Genomic DNA, 18,632 nt, shown 5'->3' with positions numbered 1-18,632 from the left:
TTTTAAAGTCTGTTCCAAAAACTTGAATTCTATCTTTATACAAAAAATTATTATCTTCTAATAATTCAAATTTCTAAAAAACTAATATTTCTAGCATATTATATTACTTCCAATTATAAGTGATATTCCAATAATCTTTATTTCATCTGACAAATAAATATAGATGGCCTAGGAGTTACATGTAGGGGCGGCCCAACGGATTTTGTGGCCTAAAGCCGAAGGGCCTTAACTTCTTCTTTTTTAAAAAAAATTATTATTTTTTTATTCGAAATCTATTTTTCTTGTTTGTTTTTTTTAAGATTCAAATTTATTAATAATTTTTTTATAGTCAATATTTCTTAATAAGTCTTCTCAATTGACAATATAGCTAAACTATTTAACCTCTCTTGAGACAGTGTTGATCTTAAGGTAAAATTTTATCAAATTTAATTTTGAAAAATTTCTTTTCGCCAAATCAACGGTAACATGAGTTATTAACATTATTCTATAAGAAATATAAACATTTGGAAAAAAAATATTTTTTTATTTGATTGAGTATATCAATTAAATTGTTATCTTCTAATTGTACTATTTTTCTTAACACTTTTAATTCAGAAAATAAATCTAAACCATCAATATCAGATTGATCATTATCTTTAAGGAACATTCAAGATTAAGACAATATATTTTCAAATTTTTATCATCTAGTGATATTAGTATTTTACGCTAAGAGAAAACCACAAATATTTTCATATGTTTCAAATTGTTCAAATTTATTTTGAAGTGAAAAAATAGTCCTGTCTACTATGTATAAAAAGTAATCAACTCTAAAGGACACTTCAAGAGATTTTGAAATTTCATTATCAACATTATCATCAAATAGTTTCTTCCTATACATCACGCATTTCTTACGAAATTCGAATTCGATATTCATTTCAAATGTAATTTGCTTGGCAGAAATCATAACAGTTGCAAATCTTTCTTATCTATATTTGTTAAAGAAGGAAATCAAACTTGTTCACAGACATAACTTTTTTAAAAACTTATATATAGCCTATTAGCTGTAACAAAAAACGGGAGCCCCCATACAGATACGGATCCAGAATTTCAAGAGGATGGGTGCGCTATTATAAAGAGGTGGATCTGGAATTCTCATTTGATGGGTTTAATTTTAGTCCCTTAATCTGAACCTACTATACTTTTAAAATTATAGGTTCAAAATTATACCTTTTGAAATTTTATTATTTTCACATATATATCTATACTCAACGTCGAAAACAAGATCGTCCGGAGTGAGTTTTGAACCGCTAATGTTACTTGTAGAGGTGCATCCAATAATTATTGCACCATAAGAGTCCTTGAGTATGGGTGGATACACACACATATATTTATATAATTTTTAAAAAATATAACATTATTATACATAATTTAGAGAAAAGAGAATGGATTCACAAAAATGTAGGGCGTAAAACAATTGATTTGCGTGCTTCAAGAGGGACCGCTCTGATTATAGAGTGGCTGATAGATCATATCCTCGATAGTACTATAGCATCGACGAAAAAATTAGGTGTACAAGTACAACACGTTGGACAAATAAAATTCTAATAAAATAAATTGTAACAAACGGATGTTAACGATATTTTTTTGTGTTAAATAATTCAAATTTTAACATGATCAAGTAATATTCAATATGTCTCTGAATAATATTAAATTATAGCAGAGATAAACAGTACTTAAAGAATTATGTCGAGCACTTGAACAATTTAGCTCACGTTTGGCCATAAGTTTTTTTCACTTTTTTTAAAAATAATTTCAAAGGATTGTTTGTTTATCAAAGTGACTAGTTTTTGGGTAGTTTTTTAAGATTTATTTTTCAAGTTTCAAAAAGGGATTTAGACTAGTTTCAAGTTTTTGAAAATTTTTAATCGTAAAACTTGAACTTATTTTTAAATAAAATATATGTTCAAATATAATTTTAACGACCAAAAATACTATTTTATTTTATTTTAAAAAATTATTTTTTAAAGTTTGAACCAAATTTATGTCCAAACTAGCTTAGATTGACTGATTGCCACATTAAGCAGAAGTCCATCTGAATGAAGTAGATAACTTTGATGATGTGTTACACATCTCAATTGGGATAGTGCACGTGGATTGATCATCTTACTAGGAAAAGATCATTTGTTCTGATCCTTTTCGCTGAAGAAAAAGAGAGATCATTATCATTTTAAAAACCCCAACTATTATTAAACATGAGTTTGGTGAGATGAGTAGAAAATGGAATGGCAAGACAACTATTAGAAAAAAGTTTATACTTTATTATCGTATCAAATACAAGATATATAATACCAACATTATATATCAAACTTGCTTTTACATTTTATCAAAAATCATTTTAATATTTAAAGTTATTATTATAAATAGTACAATTTTACCAAATTCATAGAAATATTTTCCTCTTAATATCATGAATATGTCAAATTGTATCAATTTAACCGGACAAAGAAATAACTAGATTTCATGAAAAGAAAAAAGAAAAATAATACTCTCTCAATTTCAATTTATGTGACTTTGTTTCGGTATGAAGTTTTAATTTCAATTTGTGACTTCCAAAACTTTTAATTTGAAACATATAATCAAATCTATGTGACTTTAAAAGTGCTTATTAATAAAATACATATTTAAAGTAAAATAGTTTTCATATATATATATATATATATATATATATATATATATATATATATATATAATAATAATAATAATATCACATGACTAGAACTGTTGTAGATCCCCCAGATTACTAGATCAGTAATCTTCGTAGGAGTTACTTGTAAAAGTTGGACACTGTGTTTTTTTTTTGTTTTTTTTTTTGTCTTTTTCTGAGTATAATAATAATATAGTGCAAAAATAATTGAAAAAATGACCAAATATGCTCATCTGCTTTCGAATATTGTCTACATTTAACCTCCGTTATACTATCTGACAAATATACTTCTACTATTATACTATCTGGCCAAATTTATCATTATCATCAACAAACATTTAAAAATTACCCTTTGATGTGTTAAGTAATTCAAAATCTCCCAAATTTCTTTTATTTAAATCACTTATTGTTCTTCTTGTTCCACTATTTTCAGAAATTACTATTGATGTGAATGCTAAAGTTATTAGACTATACAAATTATTCATGAATATTTTTAATTACCAATGCACCCACTTTTCTTCTTGTAATTGGTTTAATTTTTTTTTTTTCCAACCATATACTGTAGAATTCGGTGGGTCTATTTATTATGAATTATATGTAGCTAATCATCATGTATGTACATGTATTATATTCAAATATATTTTGTCATTATCTGATTAATATAGAGTTCGATCGACTAGCTTAAGAGTGCACAATATGTAGGCATTGATTAAAGTAAAATTGAATTCGACAATGTAAAGTCTCCGAGTAAGTTCAGTTTAAATATGTATTTAAAGTAAAATAGTTTTCGAATATAGAATATAATATATATATTTTTTAAAATAATAAAATACTATCACATGACTAGAACTGTTGTAGATCCCCCAGATTACTAGATTAGCAATCTTCGTAGGAGTTACTTGTAAAAGTTGGACACTGTGTTTCTTTTTGATCTTTGCTTGTCCTTTTCTGAGTATAATAATAATATAGTGCAAAAATAATCGGGAAAAAGACCAAATATACGGTCAACTGTCGAACATTATCTACATTTAACATTTATTATACTATCCGATTAAATTTATCCCTGGCCAAATTTATCTTTATCATCAACAAATATTTAAAAATTACCCTTTGATATGTTAAGTAATTCAATATCTCTTAAATTTCTTTTATTTAAATCACTTGTTGTTCTTTTTGCTCTACTATTTTCAAGAATTACTATTGATGTAAATGCTATAATTATTAGACTATACAAATTATTCATGAATATTTTTAATTATCAATGCACCCACTTTTCTTCTTGCAATAATGGGTTTGCGATTGGTTTAATTTTTTTTTCCAATCATATATACACTGTAGAATTTAGTGGGTCTATTTATTGTGAATTATATGTAGCTAATCATCATGTATGTACATGTATTATATTCAAATATATTTTGTCAATTTCTGGTTAGTATAGAGTTCGATCACTAATACTTGCAAAGTTCCCATATATTTGGTGCAACGAATTCATTAAAATTGAGATGTTGTAAATACTTTTAGAATTTAGACAAGCTACCTAATTTAAAATTTTCAAATAACTATACTTTGTTTATTAATATTTGTATTATTTTTAAAAAAATTCTCTTATTTTTTTTCTCTAATTCAGATAGCAGGTAAATATCAATTATTTTAAAAATAGTGGACCAAGACGCATAATTAATAAATTAAAATGATTTAGGAGGTTCTGGGTCTCTCACGGATCGAGGGGTGACTTTTAAAAATTTATTGTCCGATAATATAATGATAGGGATAAATTTGGTCAAATAGTATAAAAGAGTTTGTAACATATACAATATCTAGCCCTTTTCGTTTTTGAAGCAAAATCATGTTCAAAAAGTTTCTGAAAAATCCACAATAAAATTTACTCCATTACTGTAACTTATTTTAATTTTGTCAACGCAATAAAGTGTAGACAGACACCAAATATTTATATTCAGCAGCACAGAATAGTTGTACTTGTCCACATTGTCTCACTTTCTTGATTTGCTGACCCAAAAAATAGTTGAACCCCACAAACACAATCTCCGCTAATTCCCATTACTATGATTTGTCGGAAGATTAATCAGGGTAAGCTCCGGAATTCCGTCCGGCAGAGTATTTGCCGGTGGTTTCAGTCTTCTGTTGCACCGGTGGCAGCTCCGGTGACACCTGTTAGTACTGTATGCAGTGGCAAGAAAATTCAGTCTCAACTTCATTTCTTTGGAAACTATACGACGCCGTATTGCTCATTTAGTAAGGTGACAATTTAGTTTGCTTTTGTTTTATCTTTTTTTATTTTTATTTTATTTAAGGTAAGTGAGTGTGTTCATAAGCTTTTTACCATTATTTGTATGTCAGAGTACTTTGCTTTAGTGGTGGATTCTGAGTGATGTGTGTGCACTTTTGTTTGAACTTGTCAAACTGAATATTCAAAAGGGTAATTTTCCAGTGCCTTTTTGTTTTTTAGTTTGTTCCCTCAACCCCCTTTTCCTCATATGGAGATGTGGGAATATCAAAATTTTTGACTATGATGATAAAGCTACATGAATTAAGTAAATTGGAAATATTACTGGCCTTAGAGAAATGCTGCAACCTTATATAGGATTGTAGATTTTGATGTGGCTGTAATCTGGCATTTTTAACCTTCCCCCGACCCTGCGGAACGCGGGATGCTTTGTGCATCGGGCTGCCCTTTATCTATTCAAGTAATAGGCAGAATTGAAATTTGTGTAGATTAGTTTCTAAAGTTGGTGTTTCTTTTCATCCAGTGGTGTTAAGATTAAGGATCATCAGTAGCATTTTGGTCAGATCATGGAATTTGTTCCCTCATTTAATGTTCACTTGTTCTATTTCTGCAACATGTTCTGTCTGTTGTGCATCAGTTCCTCTTGAACCTATCAAAAGTTCTTGATGCAGGTTTTATGCAATAGTTTTTGAGAAGTTATTTTCTCTGTAGGTTAGCAAAACTCTGGTTCTGTTGTTTTTACCTATTGTTTATGCCAGTATTTTTTTTGCAGTCGAATGTTTGGTTTATTCCGAGAGGGTGTAGTTTTTCAACTCAAGCTGCATTGGATCTTTCTACTGGTGGAGTAATTGATGTACCTTTGGCGCAAACTGGTGAAGGCATTGCTGAATGTGAACTTCTCAAATGGTTTGTTCAGGAGGTTAGTGAATGTCTCTTGTTAATATAATAGGGTATTTCACACCATACTTTTTCTCCTTTAGTAAATGATTTTCAGCTATGTTACTAAAAACATGCAATTGGACTCCCAACTGCTTGGCTTGATTTAAAATTTAAACTTGATGTGAGGAATTTGAAGCCAATTATACCTTGAAGTAGAATTTACATACATCTCTAGGCCCATACTCGTTTAACAAACTGCAATTGATGTTTAGCTCCTCATGATTTTGGCCATTGCCCTGTTGGTCCTTGTAATCTTCTCTTATTAGAAGTTAGCAAGTACTACCCACTGTTTTCATTTGCGATTTGGTCATACAAGTTAGTATATGCTGGATTCTTGTTTAAAAGAATTCTCTTAGGCTTTAATGCTCTGCCCATTTTTTTTAATCTATAATTTTGTGGGATGAGTTAAGTATGTTGGGTTCTTGTTTTAAGAGATTTCGATACTCCTCTATTCACTTATCGATCAGGATTTCAACAGCATAGTATTCCAGCATAAAAACATCTGTTTTTGTATGCAAAAATGACTTGGGAGTACCTGCTTCTTCCCCCTCCTGTCTCTCTGCCTTTTATCGCTTCTCCTATCTCCTCTTGTTGGATTGCTGACTTTGTGCTGATTAGTTCATAATTACTAGTCTATAAAGCATTTTATATAATACATTCTGATGATTTTCTTTTTTTGTTTTTGGGCAGGGGGACCAGGTTGAAGAATTTCAACCTCTTTGTGAAGTTCAGAGTGACAAGGCAACAATTGAAATAACAAGTCGTTACAAAGGAAAAATTTCTCATATTGTTCATGTTCCCGGCAGCATTGTAAAGGTACAACACACATAATGTGTTCACTGTGTACCAACCACACTGAAATTCTTCTGGTATTTAATCTTTCTGCCTTGAGGATTTGGTTGTTTAACTGCACTTTAATGATGAGATCAGGAAGTAGTTGGAGATGTTAATCTCATAGTGGGAATTTCATGACCAAATTCTGTTTTTACACTTTCAAATAGTTTTTTTTAAAAAAGAATGATAACTTCCATCCAGTTTGAAGATATCCTCAAATGTTTGAGCAAAGAAGATGGAGAATAGGCTCACTTTTAAAAGATCAGCTACATAGAAAACTACTTTTTATGTGTGGTGTGCTTTTGGAACTATGCTTGTAAGAAAAATTGAGCAAAAATGTCGTTCATAAGAAGAAATGAGCCCTTTTTGCATTATATCATCTTCTCTACCAAATTTTGTAGGTTGGGGAAACACTTTTGAAGATTGCCGTTGATGAAATTCCTGAGCCTACTGAGACTTCTGATGCTTCAGAAAAGATGACATCACTGGACTCTGATTTTATTGGCTCAAGTGATATCAGCTCCGTGCCTGAAAAATCCAAGATTGATGGAGTGTCATCTACACCTGCTGTCCGCAATCTTGCAAAGCAGTATGGTTTAGACATAAATGATGTGCCTGGAACTGGTAAAGATGGAAGGATACTTAAAGAGGATGTTACAAATTATGCAATGCAAAAAGGACTAATTAATGAAGCACTAGCATGTGCACAACAAAAACATTCAGAGGTTTCATCTCTCATTGGAGCGGGATATGAAGATAAGACACTTCAGCTAAGGTTAGTTACTACCATAAAGAGAACTCAAACTCACTAGCTCACTATACTGTTTCATACGTTACTCGAAACTTCTGAATGCAGATGGGGCATAGTTTTTCATTAGTTAGAAACATTCTTTTTTGTTGATAGAAAGCGTGTTCTTCGAACAAGTTTCTTCTAGTGTGTTGTAAAATGCACGGACAATTTGTGCCGGAAAAATTGAGATTGATATTCCTTTACTAGGGAGGTATTGCATTCTATTTTCTACTCACAGTTTGCTATTGGCTCCTAAACTCTACAGGGGATATCAGCGTTCCATGGTTAAGTCAATGACATTAGCTGCGAAAATTCCACATTTTTATTATGTAGAAGAGATGAAATGTGATGCAGTTGTGGAGCTGAAAAAATCATTCCAGAATGAGAATTCTGATCCGGAGATCAAGCACACTTTCCTTCCGGTCCTGATAAAATCACTATCAATGGCTTTAACTACTCATCCCATGCTAAATAGTCGCTTCAATGAGGAATCCTATGAGGTCATCCTAAAAGGTATATCAAATGCAAAATTCTGAATTTCCGATTTCAAATGTTCCCGTGCTCATAGACGTAGTAAAAATAGCTCGCTTTACATGATTTTGCATTATAAGCTGCTACAATATTTTCTTTTCGTCATTCACGCATTCTTCGTCCCTATTAATGATAATTTTTTCTTTCCATGATCTAGGGTCCCACAACATTGGAATAGCAATGGCTACTCCAAATGGTTTGGTTGTTCCAAACATAAAAAATGTTCAGTCTCTCTCAATCTTGGAGGTCAGTTGGCATCTGTTACCCCAGTAACTTCAAGTTTTGCCATAGTCTACTCTGTACTGAATTGACATTTCTATATATTCTTTTTTCCCCTCATATAATTACATCTCTACATCACTTGTTATAGTCTATTAAGCGCATTTTTTTAATTAAATCCTAGTTTGACATGACAATATTAAGACACTGTTAAGAGGAGCATCTGACATATTTAAACTTGAGTGGAGGAAGATATTGGAGGCTGAAATTATTAATAAAAAAGGTTTAAGAATTGTAGAAGTTCCCGGTTATTCTGTGGATTCTTCTGTTCGCGTATTACTTTAATGTCGTATGATGTGGGTACAGCCTTATCCTTTATGAGTGTGTAAATTATTATAGAAAATCAAGAAATAGAAAGAATGTTTAGTTTGGGCTGAACAATATAGAGAAGTTGTTAAGAGATATTTTGGAGGAATTGATAAAGGAGGATCTGATGGCAGTAAGCGTGGCCAGTTTATTTGTACTTTTATGTATTATCCTTGAATCAATTTGGTTTTACGTGTTCAAAATTGCAATTCCTCTCATTTGAGTGTTTAAGCCAGAGAATAAGGTTACGATTAGACATTTTGGTCCTGGTGGAAATTTTGCTCAGCTCAAAATGCAAAAGGTTACAATTCCTCTGTGTGCATTTTCTGTACTGTCTTACCATAGTGCGAAAGGAGGTTGAGAAGACTTTTGGCTATGTAATCTCAAAACATGACTTTTCCCTCTCTACCTCCCCTTCCCCCCTCCCCTCAGTGATGAGTACTATTTCTCATAGTCCAAGATCAGTTCCTTTTTTTCTTTTCTGTGTATGTATACACTACTAAATGCATGTCTTTGCTTCCTTTTGAGCGGAGTTGTTAACTGGATATATTTTTGTGCTACAGATAACAAAGGAGCTATCACGGCTACAGAAGTTGGCTAAGATAAACAAGCTTAGCCCTGATGATATATCAGGGTCAACTATTACTCTAAGCAATATTGGAGGAATTGGTGGAAAGTTTGGTTCCCCGCTTATAAATTCACCTGAAGTTGCCATCATAGGAATAGGACGGATTCAGAAAATTGCACAGTTTACTGAAGATGGGGATGTGTATCCTGCATCAATCATGACGGTATGTTAATTGTCGTGCAATGCATCAAAACGAGACGTTTTCGTTTCAGTATCTCATATGGGATGTTTCCGTTTTTTCAGATAAATATAGGTGCAGATCATAGAGTTCTTGATGGAGCAACTGTTGCAAGGTTCTGCAATGACTGGAAAAAATTTGTGGAAAAGCCAGACCTCCTGCTGTTGCATACAAGATGAATTCTCGTCTCCGGAAGTTGATCGGAAAGAATGTAAGTCTAGTCTAAGCTAAAGGCTCATATTGTTGGTGCCTTCCTTCTCATTGTTGGTGCAAAGATCAATTGGAGCTTATAGGTGTCCTGAAAGATAGAATCACTAATCTAATAAACCATAGTGTTAGCATTCAATGCAACCAAGTTATTCTCTATATAGCTTTTGCAACATTTCCCACATTTCTAATTTTTTGTTTTCATTTGTGGTAGTCAGCTTCCTCTTCTATAAAAATGTTATAGACCTGCAAACATTGTTCAAGTTCAACGAAAGTTTCTTACTAGTAAATCCGTTGCATAAGAGGGACATGTCATTGTTGAAAAGAATGCTCTTGGGAAAAAAAAAACGGGGCGTAAAAAACAGTTGTTAGATTTCACTAAAAAGTATTCTACTCTCAACGTAATAATGTTAAAGAGGCATGGTTATTGTTTGAAGTGGATTTTGGCTCTTTCAGCTTGACTACGACTGATTCTGAGTTCTTAGTAGCCAGACAACTTGTGGGAGTGTGTTCAATTGAGAACTTGGCAGGGGCAAAATGCGCAAACCATATACTTCAGGGTTGGCTAAGGGTCAAAAGTTTTAAAAGAGCCAGAGTAAAAACGAAAGAGCGAGCTATTAACTTGTGTATATTGCAAAGTTCTTTAAGTTGTAGACAAGAATGGATCAAGTAGATCTTTTAGTTTTTGTTTTAGCTGTTTTTCCCATTTGGCTTTGAATTAGCAAAGCATCCCAAGAGTCTCTTTAACTTTTCCCTTAACTTGAATGTTAACAAAGGTTAGTAACCTCTCCATGGAGTATATAAGAATTTGGGTAGACAAGCAATATATGAAATTACTTTTAAAGAAATCAGTTAAGAGAAATTTAGAAGGGGAGTTTTGGAGCAACACTAGAGTTCTTTCCGTGTGACCTATAAGTCACGGGTTCGAGTTGTGTAATCAGCCACTGGTGCTTACATTAGACTAGACTGCCTACATCACACCCCCTTGGGGTGCAACCTTTCCTCGGATCCTGCGTAAATGGAAGATGCTTCGTACACCGGGCTGTCCTTTTTTTAAGTCGAGAAATTTAGACACTTTTGGAAGGGTATTTCAGGTATCAAAAGGTTCATCACTTTAACATAGCTATGTCCTTAAAACATTTACACATTCACTAGAGGGCTTAAGCAATCAAATGAGAAAATAAGACACTTGAGAGAGTGTCAGCAACATCAACAGATATAAGTCACATCCAATCCAAAGCAGTACTAAACACATGATGATATAATAACTACTGAACTTAGCTTTACTGTCTATCTTTAATCAGAACTTTATGATCAGATGGGTCCAAGGTGATCACTCTCCAAGCTCACAAGTGCTAGTAATTCCTTCCCCTCCTCCTTATACTCTGTTCCAATCACAATGCAACGCACCACAGTACCTTTCTCAATTCTTGACATCTTCTCATTCATAAATATGGGATTTTCTCCTTGCACATACTTATAATCCGACATCATCTTATTAGATAGGTATATATTATCAACGGGGCCACATTTCAAAAAGACGCCGTGCTTCAAGATCTTATGAACAACCCCTTCCAAGATCTCTCCGCGAAACATCTTGAAAGTAATGCAGCTGAATTCCACAGGGAAAAGCACATCACCAGCCATCTGTTCTCGAACTTTTCCTTCTCCAATCTTCTCCAGTGCAGTGACTGCTAAAAAGTAACCAAGATTCTTTGAGGCCTTCTTGGAAGCAAAGTCTTTCAAAAGGCGAATGACAATCACCTTCTGAAGTGTTAAACCTTCAACGTCAAGGTTCTCAGCAGGGATTATTACGTTCCATGATAAGCGAGATTTCAGAAACATTTTCAAATGACCTGTCACAAATCAAAACATATTGAGCAATGGTCAATGAAGATATGGGGCTACGCTCACTTCGTATACATCCTAAGAATAAACAACAACAACAACAACAACAACAACAGACTCAGTATAGTCCTACAAATGGGGTTCTTACTCCTAACTTGTGAAGGTAGAGAGGCTGTTTCCGAGAGACTCTGCTCAAGAAAAGCATAATCACAGCAGTCGTGAAAAGGAAATACAACAGAGAAGAATCCATGTAAAGAGAAACAGTAACCACAGCTAGTAGTATACATGCTAAGAACGGAACATCAAAATACTAAGGATTTACAAGCTATATGTTCCTAACTCTTAGCATTGACATCTTTTCCTCAAGTTAGTTGCAAAAGAATGGCTTGAAACATCACAGAAAAGCCCAGGAGATCACACAAATTCACTCCCAGGTGTTACAGTTTATCACCTAATACAAGAATGATGTTTGACTATAATAAGGGGTCGTTTGGTTGTTGATTAGAGTTATGCAGGTATTAGTTATACATGTATTAGTTATGCATGAATAAATAATAATTATGCAGGTATTAGTTATATATGGATTAGTTACGCATGGATTAATTTTTTTGAATATTTGGTTTGTTGTATTAGAAATTGATATACATTATATAAATTTTAAAGTAAAATACTTATTTACTGATTTTGTCGCTAATAGGTTGAGAAGAGGAAGAGCCTAGCTGTGAGGCATCAGTATCTCCATGCTTGTTCTCCAAAGGGTTTGATACAAATCAATCTATAGAAGGAAACCTTTATGTGTAAAATGATAGGGGTAAATTTGTCATTTCAATATTTTATCCATGTATTACTAATACATATATTAGTTATTCCATCTTCTACCCCGCATAAAATAATACACAGACTGACTCATAACTTATACATATATTATTTATGTAGAATTATAAAATGACAACCAAACATGGTATTAGTTATGCTGGATTTTGTACAAAATAACTAATGGCTATCAAATACTGTAAGTTATGTTGCCCCCAATACATGGATAACTTTTCTCCTAACCAGCTACCAAACGACCACGAAGTGTATAAGGTAGGAGGCACAAAGAGGATAGAAGAGGGAGATAAACATAAACCATAATATATAGTCATATTCTGAAAGACTCCATTCTTATAAGTTATAAGATAATATTACAAAGGGTGCTTTTATAGGTGCTAATAGTCTTTAAACATATTTCTTCAGACCTCTTTCATGGTGCTATGAACCTAGCCACATTGATAATATAGAAATCATACCTAAATAATGCAAAATCATGCACCTAAGATAACTAAAAGACATATGAATCTAGACATTTGAACATTTAAGCTTACTATTCCCAACAAATGCAGCAATCAGCTATTGCAACTGCTACCATCCCTTCATCTCTAATAAGAGTATTTCAACCATTTTCTTTTCTGAAGATAATAATTCAAAATGAATATCAGAAATAATAGCAACCTTTTTTCAGCTAAACAAATATATTTCGGTCATTAACATAAGTGAAACATGTGTAATCGTGGAAAGATGGGGATTCGAACCCTCAGTAAAAAGTAAAAACAAAAGCGTATGTGTAGCAATTAGAGGTGTACATGGACCGGGTTGGTTCGGTTTTTATCAAAACCAAACCAAACCAACTATATTGGTTTGGATTGGTTCGGTTTTGTTGGGGTTTTCGGGGTTTTTTGTTACTTAAATATTATTTTAATCTTACTTTGTTAAATTTTTGATAAGTAAATATATGTTTAATAAAAATATAAAAAATTGACAAACATATTATCTATTAAAATATTCTTATGGGAGAATTTTCTTAGTAACGCATAATAGTTATTTTTTTAGTTATCGGACAATAATGTTTTATTGATGTACACTTTCAAGGTTAACCAAATTTAGTAATTAAATATAAAAATCAATATGATACCTAAATAATAATAGTCACTTCACATTCGAAAAAGATATAAGAATTTAATAGATCTTAACATATGATATGAATATGGAAGAACAAAGAGATTGACGCATTTCAGTAATACTGGATGAGAAAGTGATCATACAACCCATTATTTAAGGTTAATAAATATGGAGCACTTCATATACTATTAAATATTATATCCCGCAAGAGAATCCCCAATATTTCTAGACATTTTTTAAAGAAAATTCTATATAAAATCGTAAAAGTATATACAAAAATTATATATTTATATGTCGGTTTGGTTCGGGTTTTTTTACTCAATACCAAACCTAATTGAGTTTTTTAATCGGTTTGGTTTGACTTTTCGGTTTGGTGCGGTTTTCCAGTTCAGTTTGTACACTATAATAGCAATTCCAAAGGTTAGTATAAAAACATAGTAATAATAGCAATTCCAAAGGTTAGTATAAAAACATAGTTATAACAGCGAAAACAATACCTTCCCATCCTTCTCCCTACGCTTATCATGTTGAAAGCAGCTCAACTTTGAATTTATCAAATGCCCTTATTTTAATTAGCTTCCTAAATTAGTAACATTTTCCGCAATTCAATCAAAGTAAGTGCGTCTGGTATGAAGGAAAACACTCTCCAGCACCAAAAGGTATTAGGCTAATGATCAATAAATTAGGTTGAGAATCATAAGGTCTCAGGTTTAGATTCCGGGACAAAAAACATTAGGTGTAATTTCTTTCCATCTGTCCAAGTTTTGGTGGACAGAGTTACCTAGTACTTGTGTTGATAGTAGGTAGTAGATACCCCGTTAAATTAGTCTAGGTACACACAAGCTCGCCTAGACACCACAGCTATTAAAAAAAAAATCAAAAAAAAGAAGAAAGAATTTGTCTCACTATCCAACAATCTAACATTTAAAAACCCTTTCAAATAGACTATTGAAGAAGACCATACACTAAGAAAGTCATTTTTCCCTTTGAATGAATAAGTAGAAGATGTTCTCCATCGTACCAAATACATGGTTTTGATGAAAACAATAACAGCTTCAAAAAGGGAAAACTAAGAAACACAATGGTAACAAGCACAAGTACAAAAAAGCAAGAAGAAAGGTCATATCAGTTAATACTGTAAAATATTTAAATGGTGTCAAACATAAAAGAGCAGTTTGCTTTAGTCTTCAAAAGGGTGTCCAACAGAGGAAAGAAGCTTCACGCTATTGTGGGCAATAGCATTGTATTATCGATGCTAACAAATAAAAAAAACAACTTGAAAGAAAGTAACCATTAGATAAAATGCACAAGAAAAAAAAGAGAAGAGATTCTGGTCGCTCTTTGAAAGGAGGAGGGAAAGGACTAACCTTTGCTGGACGGAGTGGCACTGTGGGAGTCGTGAGCTGTTACTAGTGTGTTTGCTGCTACTTTATTTTATATTTGGCAATCCAAACGGAAAACTTCCATAATTGGAAATTAACGGAACTTTGAGTTAAGTATCAAAAGTAGCATCCGTTTCGTTTCTCTAGCAGTGGAATAATACTAGTACTAGTCCTTCCTTACATGCAAATGTTGTGTCTACAGATTACAGAGTGGTATTTACTTCTTCTTTTTTTCTTTTTTTGTGTCAACAAAAATAACTTACTGTATGTGTTATAAGGAGTATTAAATAGTAAGCATCAGCATATTTCGATTTTCTTCTCTAAAGGTGTGCTTGAGCAGAGAGTAGTAATCTGCAATAATTTTATGTTATATTTGGTATGAGTGTTTCTGTAGTTTGAAAATTCGATGTTTCTTTTTTTTGGTTTAGACACAAAAATAATCATCTAACATACACAAAATCAATTCTTTCAAAATCTAATTCAAACATATTGTTCTTTGAAAAATATGACTAAAATAAAATTTTAACTAAAAGTATATTAAATCTAAACGCCATAATGTCAAAAAGGCATGTTTATTGTTTGAAGTATTTTTAGCTGTTTCAGCTCGTCGGCAGCAAAATGCACAAACCATGTACTTCAGTTTTTTTTAAATCACCGTTCCATTTTTTTTTTTTTTTTTTTTTTGCGAAGTTCAATCTACAAGTGTCAATGCATTTAACCCTTGTGTTAGATCTAAGGGTCAAATTTGAGAGGGCAAGAGCAAAAAGAAAGGAGAAATGTATATTTTTAGCCGCTCTAAAAAAATAGTCTGATATATATAAATATTACGTGTGTGTATTTATATACATATATACATATTTTATACACTTTTGTCTAATGCATGCAAATAGTTTAGGCCGACCGATCAATTTTGTATTTTGCCCAAAAGATTTAGAGTGTTTGCCACATTTCTAAGTCTTTTTAAGTTGTAGATCAAGATGAAGTTTTGTCCGAGGGATTATGCTTTTTCACTATTTTGAGAGAAGCACATTCCAGCAATCTGTCACTTAGCATTTACTATTGTTTTTGCTGGGCTTTTGAACACCTGCCCATGGAGTATAAGTATCTGGGAAGACAGCACTGTATTAAGATATTTTTAAGGAAATCAGTAACGAGCATTACACATTTTGGAAGGGTATTTCAGGTATTAAAAGGTTTATCACCTTAACCATAGAGTTAAAGAATTTGGGTTTAGACATCCTATGCCTTCAAACATTTACATAAAATCACTTGAGGGCTTAAACTAAACTTCGCAGAGGGTCATCAGCAACATCAACAGATAGTCATATTCAATCCAAAACAGTACTAAACACATACATAGCTACAGAAGTTAGCTTTACATGTCATTGGTCTATGTCCAAAATGAGCCAATCATGGCAAGTAACCTAAATCTAAACAGAACTTTGTGAGATGGGTCCAAGGTAATCACCTTCCAAGCTCACAACTGCTTGGAATTCCTTCTCCGCCTCCACATACCTTGCCCCAACCACGATGAAACGCACCACAGTGTCTCTCTCAATTCTTGACATCTTCTCATTCATAAAGATGGGATTTTCTCCAGGCACATACTTATAATCCGACATCTTCTGATGAGAGAGGTATATCTTGTCGGTGGGGCCACATCTTAAAAAGACACCGTGCTTCAAGATCTTGTGGACAACCCCTTCCAAGATTTCTCCACGGAATATGTTGAAGGTAATGCAACTGAAGTCCACAGGGAAGAGCACATCTCCAGTGTGTTGTCGAACTTTCCCTTCCCCAATCTTCTCCATTGTAGTGACAGCTATAAAGTAACCGAGATTCTTTGTAGCCTTCTTGGAAGCAAAGTCTTCCAAGAGGCGAACAACAATTGCCTTCTGAAGCATTAAACCTTCAATATCAAGGTTCTCAGCAGGGATTATCACGTTCCATGACAACCGAGATTTCAAATACATTTTTAAATGACCTGTTCACAAATGAAAACACATTGGGTAACAAAACAAGGGAAATATTGGGCCTTAAAAAGATACCCCGCAGATGCAGCAATGCTAGTATGAAAGTTCAAGAGAATGTCTGGAAATACATATACCACAACCATAAGAAATGCAATGCACATTTACTGAACTTTATCCATCAGGAGCAGATTTGTAAGAGGTACTGGATAGGGAACCGTAAGAGACAAAGTGGCACATTAAAATACTAAGGATTTGCGCGCTGGGTTCTTAACTAGCAAAAACAACAACAACAACAACAACAACAAACCCAGTGAAATAAAGTGGGGTCTGGGAATTGAGTTCTTAACTAGCAGTATCAGCCATTTTTCAGAAAAATAAGTTGCAGAGATTAGCTTGAAACATTATAGGCAAACATAGAAGACTACACATTGTATCAGCTCATACAAGAATAAAGCAATCAAGCTATTGCAACAACGTCATTTATGAGATATTACAAACCCTCCATCTCTAATAAGAGTGTTTACACCAATATGAAACTTTTAAAAAAAGATTATAATGATTAGTGAATATCAGTAACTGAGCAACTCCTTATCAGCTACACCGACCAATTGGAAGTATTAGTGGTGAAATGGAGTTTCCCACAGACAATGAAAGAATATTTCGAAGAATTAAGCCAATTTTAGAAGCCAACTGCAGCTAAGTGTCTATGCTCAGCAATCAGCATGAGTTGGTAACGAAAGAAAAGAGGGTGGCAAACCTTTGAACCAGTCTAATTATATATATAGTGTTTAGTAGATAAAACTTAAACCCGAGATTAATAACACATATATCCATCCTTCTGCCTAGGCGTTTGGGTAACAGGCGAAAAAAACCCAACTTTGAATTTATCAAATGTCCCCTATTTTAATCAGCTCTCAAAATTACGAGCATTTTCTGAGAGTCAATCAAAGATGAATGCAAAAAGTAAAGTCATTTCACGAAGACAATAACAGTTGCAAAAAGGTAAATTAAGAAAAGAAAAAGAAGAAAAAATAATAAGATGAAAAAAAAAAAACATATTTTGGTCCATATCTACCTGGGGCTAGGGTAAAATTTGCAGGGTTTAAGGGTTTCTGAGACAATTTTATAATGGTGACAAAAGACAAAATGAGACTTTACCTTTGCTTTAGGCTTCTAAAGAGTGTGGAGCAGTGAGCAAAAATAGAGGAAATTAGGGCTATATGATTGCATGATCGATAATAGCAAGTAAAGGAAAATATGTGAAAGATTCGGAACATAGAAAAAATGCACAAGAAAAACAAGAATCGTGGTCACTATTTGAAGGAAATGGAGTAGGACTAACCTTTTCTGGACGGAGATGACAAACGGCGGCGACGGCGGAGCGGCACTGTGGGGAGACGGAGTTGGTAGAGGGAACAGTAGCTTCGTGACTCGTGAGCTATGGATTCTGGTTCAGTGTGGGTACTCCAAATTATATGTTGGATCATAGAGGAACGTTAAATAAATGGAGGGACTGAAATTGATTTAGTAGAGACTTTGGGGGTTAAAAGCATCCTTCTCATTTCTCTCAATGACACCTGTCCTTTTGCATTATTGCATGTAATCGTTGTGTCTATAGGGGCACTTTTAAGAAAAAAATTAATTTCGGTCATTCTGAATTTCTGATATTCTATTAAGCATTCTGAACCTTGAATTAATTCCTCTTTAGTCAATTCATTTTGTGTGAGAGAGATCTATGAATAAACACAAGCTTTTCTAGGATTATTATTTTTTTTCATTCAAATTGCAAAAGATTAGGTTTAACTATATTTTCCCCTCAAATACATGTGAATATGATATATTTAAGTTTTGGTTGACAGATTTAACTGTTA

The 18,632-nt window shown here is 33.0% G+C and overlaps 3 protein-coding genes across 5 annotated transcripts; 1 reads left to right on the top strand and 2 right to left on the bottom strand.

Annotated features, from left to right (window-relative positions):
- Positions 1-4,501: 4,501 nt before the first annotated feature.
- On the top strand, positions 4,502-12,476 carry LOC107820956 (lipoamide acyltransferase component of branched-chain alpha-keto acid dehydrogenase complex, mitochondrial). Of its 3 annotated transcripts, XM_016647324.2 has the most exons (9): positions 4,503-4,941; positions 5,701-5,847; positions 6,558-6,683; positions 7,103-7,476; positions 7,757-8,004; positions 8,180-8,268; positions 9,171-9,398; positions 9,479-9,624; positions 12,166-12,476. In XM_016647324.2, exons 1-8 carry the CDS (start codon positions 4,747-4,749, stop codon positions 9,590-9,592), a joined length of 1,521 nt encoding a protein of 506 aa, XP_016502810.1. In that variant the 5' UTR covers positions 4,503-4,746; the 3' UTR covers positions 9,593-9,624; positions 12,166-12,476. The 3 variants fall into 3 exon arrangements, with proteins under 3 accessions (XP_016502809.1, XP_016502810.1, XP_075085553.1); XM_016647323.2 differs by lacking the exon at positions 12,166-12,476 and having other exon boundaries at positions 4,502-4,941; positions 9,479-9,910; XM_075229452.1 differs by lacking the exons at positions 4,503-4,941; positions 12,166-12,476 and adding an exon at positions 5,489-5,599 and having other exon boundaries at positions 9,479-9,910.
- LOC107820958 (DNA-directed RNA polymerase V subunit 7-like) lies at positions 10,727-14,885 on the bottom strand. Its single transcript, XM_075229453.1, has 2 exons — positions 14,774-14,885; positions 10,727-11,476 (listed from the first exon to the last, which is right to left on the bottom strand). The coding sequence occupies exon 2, from the start codon at positions 11,463-11,465 to the stop codon at positions 10,935-10,937; it is 531 nt and encodes a 176-aa protein (XP_075085554.1). The 5' UTR covers positions 11,466-11,476; positions 14,774-14,885; the 3' UTR covers positions 10,727-10,934.
- A 1,230-nt stretch (positions 14,886-16,115) lies between these two features.
- Positions 16,116-18,263, bottom strand: LOC107820955 (DNA-directed RNA polymerase V subunit 7). The gene is made up of 2 exons (XM_016647322.2): positions 18,104-18,263; positions 16,116-16,772 (listed from the first exon to the last, which is right to left on the bottom strand). Exons 1-2 carry the CDS (start codon positions 18,246-18,248, stop codon positions 16,219-16,221), a joined length of 699 nt encoding a protein of 232 aa, XP_016502808.2. The 5' UTR covers positions 18,249-18,263; the 3' UTR covers positions 16,116-16,218.
- Between the last annotated feature and the right edge of the window lie 369 nt (positions 18,264-18,632).

The sequence above is a fragment of the Nicotiana tabacum genome, chromosome 14 (genome assembly GCF_000715075.1).
Source record: "Nicotiana tabacum cultivar K326 chromosome 14, ASM71507v2, whole genome shotgun sequence".
NCBI lineage: Eukaryota > Viridiplantae > Streptophyta > Magnoliopsida > Solanales > Solanaceae > Nicotiana > Nicotiana tabacum.
Note: the sequence above shows the minus strand (reverse complement) of the source record. Positions and strands in the feature narration are given on the sequence as shown.